General features: G+C 38.3%; 1 protein-coding gene across 1 annotated transcript; it reads left to right on the top strand.

Annotated features, from left to right (window-relative positions):
- The first annotated feature begins 331 nt into the window (after positions 1-331).
- LOC104104694 (BTB/POZ domain-containing protein At5g48800-like) lies at positions 332-4,319 on the top strand. The gene is made up of 4 exons (XM_009612837.4): positions 332-752; positions 1,826-1,892; positions 2,142-3,314; positions 3,607-4,319. The coding sequence occupies exons 1-4, from the start codon at positions 691-693 to the stop codon at positions 4,123-4,125; spliced, it is 1,821 nt and encodes a 606-aa protein (XP_009611132.1). The 5' UTR covers positions 332-690; the 3' UTR covers positions 4,126-4,319.
- Positions 4,320-6,340: the final 2,021 nt, after the last annotated feature.

Genomic DNA, 6,340 nt, shown 5'->3' on the forward strand with positions numbered 1-6,340 from the left:
GTTACTAATCTTAGGATAATTATATATAACGCTATCCCTAGTTGATCTGATAGTAAAATTTATTTTTTACGGTATCAGTATGTAGAGAAGGTAAACTCTTTGAACAATACAATGATTAACACGAAATTTTCTTGTGAGTTGTGAAGCAATAGCATCTTTTTTACTGTGGTAAGATATATACTTAGAAATGAGATGTCAAAAGGACAAAGCGGCAATGATGAAAGTTGAGGGACAAAGAGTAAAATTTGTCAAAACAGAATAACGACCTTTTCTTCCCGCTTTTTTCTTGACTTTCTCTGTTTCGACTGAACCAATGTTTGCTAAACTTGTTCCTTTTTTGGCACCCCTTTATCTGCTGCTAAACATTAATCCCAATCAAATATTATAGCTTCATTGTACAGCAATAAGAATATACAAATGCCACAGAAAGAGAGTTAATGGTGGGTATTTTAATTATTGGTACTATCAAGGACATGACCCACAAAAGAGGCCCATTGGTTTGGACAAGTGTAATCTATGATTTGAGCACAAACAGTTTGACGCAAAAATGGCCAAAGAAGTAGACCAACATCAATATTTTCCACTGTGTCTTTGTCCCCCTCATTACTTGGCTTCTTTAACAACCTTCACGTTCTTGTCTTCTGTTTCTCAAAGTTGCATTTTTTCCTCTGGATTTTCTTCACTACGGCCATGGACAAACACCATTCGCAATTGTCTCTCGCAAAGTGTTCACGGCAGCGTTATAGTGAATGGTTTGTATTTAATACTCCAGTTTTTTTGCTTTATTTGGTTGCTATGGTTCATTTGTAGTTTTGTATTTGGTTTAACTGTACTTTAGTGAAATTTTTGTCTGTAGGAACTGGAAGTGTAAAACAGGGTTCATTTGTTGTTTTCTACTTATTTGATTTATCTTTTATTCTTTATGAAATTTTTGTATGTGGGAATTGGGTAGTGCAGTCAGTTCAGATACTACAGTAGAAGTAGGACGAGATAACCAATTAACCATAGCCTTCGTCTTTGGATTACTGAAGACGGCAAAGCATTCTGATGGCCGTTTGGGGTGATTATTGATTGGCTGACCAAGTTAGCTCACTTCCTGCCGATCAGTATGACTTACTCTATGGACACTTTAATCCATAGTGAGCGCGTATATATATATATATATATAGTTAGTGCCTATACAGAATAGCCTGAGGGTTGGGTTTTTGGGGGAGGAGGTGGGGAACTTCCATTCTTTTCCTCTGTTATGGTTTGTTCTTAGCTAGCATAAAAAGGTAGTTCGGTGCACAAAACTCCCGCTATGTGCAGGATATGGAGAAGGATCGTACCACATTTGGTCCATTGTATGCAACCTACCTTGCATTTCTGTAATAGATTATTTCCATAACTTGAACCAGGGACTTCTTGGTCACAGGATGACAACTCTTACTGTTGCGTTAAGGCTCCCTTCTCAAAGCTAGCATAGGAAAGGAAAAAATGTTTCAACTTTTAAAGGAGTGTTGAAGTGGTAGGGGAAGACATGTAGTTAAAATACACTCGAAGCTGTAGGGACATCTGATTGCCTCATTTTTGCTTCAGATATTAATATATAGTAGTAGAAATCTCATTGACAATAATCGTTTGGGTGCTCCTTTTTCATGTTTCTTGTGCAATTTTCTTTCCCCACTCCTCTTTCTTGCTTTGAATTATGGCCATCAGTACACTTACCAAACATAAAAAATTTCTAGTTGGGAGAAATGTCTTAACATGACATAAATGCTTAGATATTTGCTTTTATAACATGTTGCTGTCTTATTTCTAATCAGCTGTTTGATCTGTGGTATAGGGTGTTTCGGGATGTTCCAAGTGATATAACGATAGAAGTAGATGGTGGCACATTTTCATTGCATAAGGTAAATCTGTCAATTGTCTTCTCTTATTTGCCACTGCAAACTGGTGATAGATTTTGTGGAGTAATTCACATTGTAGAGGTAATGAAACATAACGAAAAAACGACTTCTTTTGGAGAGGCGATTCGTATTAGTCCCTTTCATACTGTTATAGTTAAGTCTTCAGAAAATGTTTATTTCATGCCTATGAGCAAGTTCAGAGGCTACAATTCAACAGAAGCTCCTAACATAGATGCATATGATGTGATGCAGTTTCCTCTAGTCTCCAGAAGTGGGCGAATTCGGAAGCTTGTAGCAGGGCACAGGGATTCTGATATATCAAGGATTGAGCTTCTTAGCCTACCAGGTGGAGCTGAATCATTTGAGCTGGCAGCAAAATTCTGCTACGGTGTTAACTTTGAGATTACAGCTGCAAATGTTGCTCAGCTTTGTTGTGTATCAGATTATCTTGAGATGACTGAGGACTATTCAAAGAACAACCTTGGTTCCCGAGCTGAAGAATATCTTGATATTGTTGCTTGCAAGAATCTTGAAATGTGTGTTGAAGTCCTGAAACAATGCGAAAACCTACTCCCTTTGGCTGATGAGCTGAAAATAGTTACCCGATGCATAGATGCTATAGCCTCTAAGGCTTGTGTGGAGCAAATTGCTTCAAGTTTCTCGCGCTTGGAATATAGTAGTTCCGGTAGACTCCATATGAACCGCCAAGCCAAGTGTGAAGGAGACTGGTGGATAGAGGATTTGTCAGTTCTTCGCATTGACTTGTATCAACGAGTCATAACAGCGATGAAATGTCGTGGTGTTAGGCCTGAAAGTATTGCAGCATCACTAGTGAACTACGCACAGAAGGAGTTGACAAAGAAGTCTACTTCCTGGAATCAATCGAGCCAACCCAAAGTTGACGTGGTTTCTCGTTCAAACGGCCATGAAAAAGTTGTGGTCGAGACAATTGTTAGCCTTATGCCTGTTGAGAAATTGGTTGTTCCAATATCCTTTCTTTTTGGGTTGCTGAGAAGTGCAGTGATGCTCGACTGCACAGTTGCTTGTAGACTTGATCTTGAGAGGCGGATAGGATCTCAATTGGATATAGCTACTCTCGATGATCTTCTAATTCCATCCTTTCGTAATGCTGGTGACACATTATTTGACATTGACACAGTGCATAGAATCTTGGTTAATTTTTCTCAGCAGGAGGATAGTGATGAAGATATGGAGGATGTCTCAGTTTTTGAGTCTGATAGCGCTACTTCGCCATCCCAAACTGCGTTATTCAAAGTCGCTAAACTGGTGGACAATTACCTTGCTGAAATTGCACCTGATGCAAACCTAAAGCTGAACAAGTTCATAGCAATTGCCGAAAGCTTACCAGCACATGCTCGTACTGTCCATGATGGACTTTATCGATCAATCGATGTCTACCTCAAAGTATGTACTACAAATTGCTTGAACTATGTTTAAGAAAAAGCATTAATGGTTTCAGTTAAAGTTTTAAAATTAAATGTCAGGAGAAAACTCACGGTACTTGTTTATTCGAAACTAAGCTGTTTGCTAATGACTTAAATGAATATGGTATCGTTATATGAGGAGGATTAAGTACTTTACATTGAGTTTGATTTTGCCCTTAATAGAATCTTCTAACCTAAGTCCATATTTCTTAGGCATTTCCTGAAGTTATTACTTTTGACTAATCATCGACGTTCATTCATGGAAATTCCAGGCTCATCAGGCGTTATCAGATCCAGATAGGAGGAGACTATGCAAGCTGATTGATTTTCAGAAGCTCTCACAAGAAGCTGGATCACACGCTGCACAAAACGAACGCCTCCCACTCCAATCAATCGTACAGGTTCTATATTTCGAGCAACTGAGGCTTCGAAATGCCTTGTTTTGTTCTTATCCTGATGATGATCATAAGCCAATGCACCAATCGTGGAGGATCAATAGTGGTGCTTTAAGTGCAGCTATGTCTCCCCGGGATAATTATGCTTCTCTAAGACGAGAAAATAGGGAACTAAAACTTGAACTAGCACGAATGAGGATGAGATTGAATGACCTGGAGAAAGATCATGTTTGTATGAAGAAAAATATGGAAAAATCTAACTCCCGGAGTTTCATGAGTAACTTCTCGAAAAAGATTGGCAAGTTCAACATTTTTGGACATAGTTCTTCAAGGGAGTCAAGTTCTCCTTCAAAGAGGTCACAAGTTACTGATTCTAAGCTAACTGAAAGAACATGACAGACAAACTTCTAGTGAGTAATTTGCAAATGGTACTTGTAATATCTGTTCCATCTCACAACCACTATTTTCTGTCCCAAATCTTGTATATGAGCTTTAGAGATTTGCTTTAGCTAGTGCGATTTCTCCCTTTTCAATGAAGTAAAGTAAATTTTGGGTTTTGATGAATATGAAGGATCTTTAAGTTATACACATCGATATATCTCATTTACAGCAAGTGGCAAATATAGCACTTCATATGAACATTCAACTCCATATGTTTGAGATAGCCATATGACTAATGCACTTGTTTTTTTTGTGATTATCTTTCTGTTCTTTTGATTTTCTCACAATCAGCCATTCATTCTCATAGCTCCAAATCAAAGAATTAAATGCATGAAAGTTTGTTTATTTCCTAGATGTAGCCATTCATTTTCATATCAAGTTCTGAATCACATTTTTCTCCTACTTTCCTCGAATTGTTTCATATTCTCCCTCTTCAAAAATTAACTTGGAGTGATTTTTTTCTGGTTATAATCTTAGAACCTCAATGGTAAAATTCCTTTTATCAAATTAACTTGGAAGTGTACTATTTCACTGCTTATAATAACACTTGGCTATGAGGAAAGTCACTCTTAGATTGAGCCGCCTTCGTTCACTATCCGGCTTTCTCAAACAAGATTTCAGTTCAATTTGATTGGAACTTATTGTGTACTGACGATGGTGGTTGACTACTCGCGATGTTGAAGAATAACTACTGCTGCTGTAGTAATATCTTTTAGAGTGCATAAATGTACTATCAAAGGATGAATCATCAATAGACTGCTGAGAGTAGTTTTCAAGTCCATTTCTGTTCTCCTTAAAATCATCCTCCTCATAACTTGCACCATACCAAGGTGAATTCTGAAATTTGCTAGGATGCTTACCATGTCTAATGTGCTTCGGAGTCATTCCAGCTGTCGACTTGAGAGGTATGTTTCGAGGATTTCTCATGGACTGATTTCCCTCGAACGATGAATTCCAATCAGAAAGACTACGGTTTAGATGATTCTTCTTTTCCTTAAGTTTGGAGTTCTGAACATTAAGACGACTATTGTCATGACTCTTGACGTATTGGTTTTCCCTGAGAAGAAGTGAGGTTTGACTAGTACTTATAGAAGTAAAATCGTGGGAATCATGATTACTGTTGAGTGAGGGGATTGCTAGTGGCATATGTTGATTCTGCTGCTTTTTGGCTTTCAAAAGATCATAAATCGTTTTCTTTGGGACTATGTAGAATACTTTGCCTAGATGCAAAACTGCTTCAGGACGAACAACGATCCAAGGAAACTTGAAAACATCAGGACGGGCAATGCAGTGTCTCGGGTACTTCTTAAGGACTTCTGCAGCGATAATAGGCTCAATATGAATCTCAACGCGCCTACCAGGATGTACTAACTTCAAGACACCTTCCTCTGTTATTGATGACATTTTTCCAGTTTGCTTCTTGAATTTCTAATAAGCTAGTGTAAAAAGGAGCCAAAGGGGAGGGAACTTGATTACCCAAATTAGCAATCTTATAAGCTGCTAGTGTTCAAAACCTGACAAAAGATGGTGAGAAATACAAGAATTGGAACATTGGAAATAGGGGTGGCCTTATTTAAGAGATACTTGTAATTGGATAATATGGCATCAGAATGACTGCATTTAGTGGTGTATAAGATCCATTTTGCCTACTTTGATGCTCTGCTTAATATGTGACATAGAATGATGTCTTCAAAGTTCAAGAAGCAGTTAGACTATTGCTCTTGTTATTATCTAAATTTATGCGACTCCAAAACGGACACTTGGCACTTAGGAAACATCTCCTTTTTCTTTAAGGAACTTACTGAAATAAACTCTGATTGACCTTGTGCAGCTTTGTAGGATCAAAAGAGGAAATGATAAAAGGGGAAGGGGAGAACGGAAGTTACAATTGTATACGGTTAAAATCGAACCCATTTAATTTTTCTATCTGACCGGGATCAGGGAGCTGCATCGAAGGTCGGTCCCGTAGTGGATCAGACCAAGGTACGAGGATAAAGTACCAAGTTCGGGATTCGAGATACCTGTCGAGATCGAGGCCAGCAGCGATCGAGACCGAATAAGACAGGCATCGAGCAAGATCGAAGATAACATAATAACGGAAAGGCGAAATATCCGTAACTGGTCGAAGATCATGGCAGAAATTTCGAAACGGATCAAATTAGGAACGGTT

Source organism: Nicotiana tomentosiformis, chromosome 1, assembly GCF_000390325.3.
Source record: "Nicotiana tomentosiformis chromosome 1, ASM39032v3, whole genome shotgun sequence".
Classification (NCBI taxonomy): Eukaryota; Viridiplantae; Streptophyta; class Magnoliopsida; order Solanales; family Solanaceae; genus Nicotiana; species Nicotiana tomentosiformis.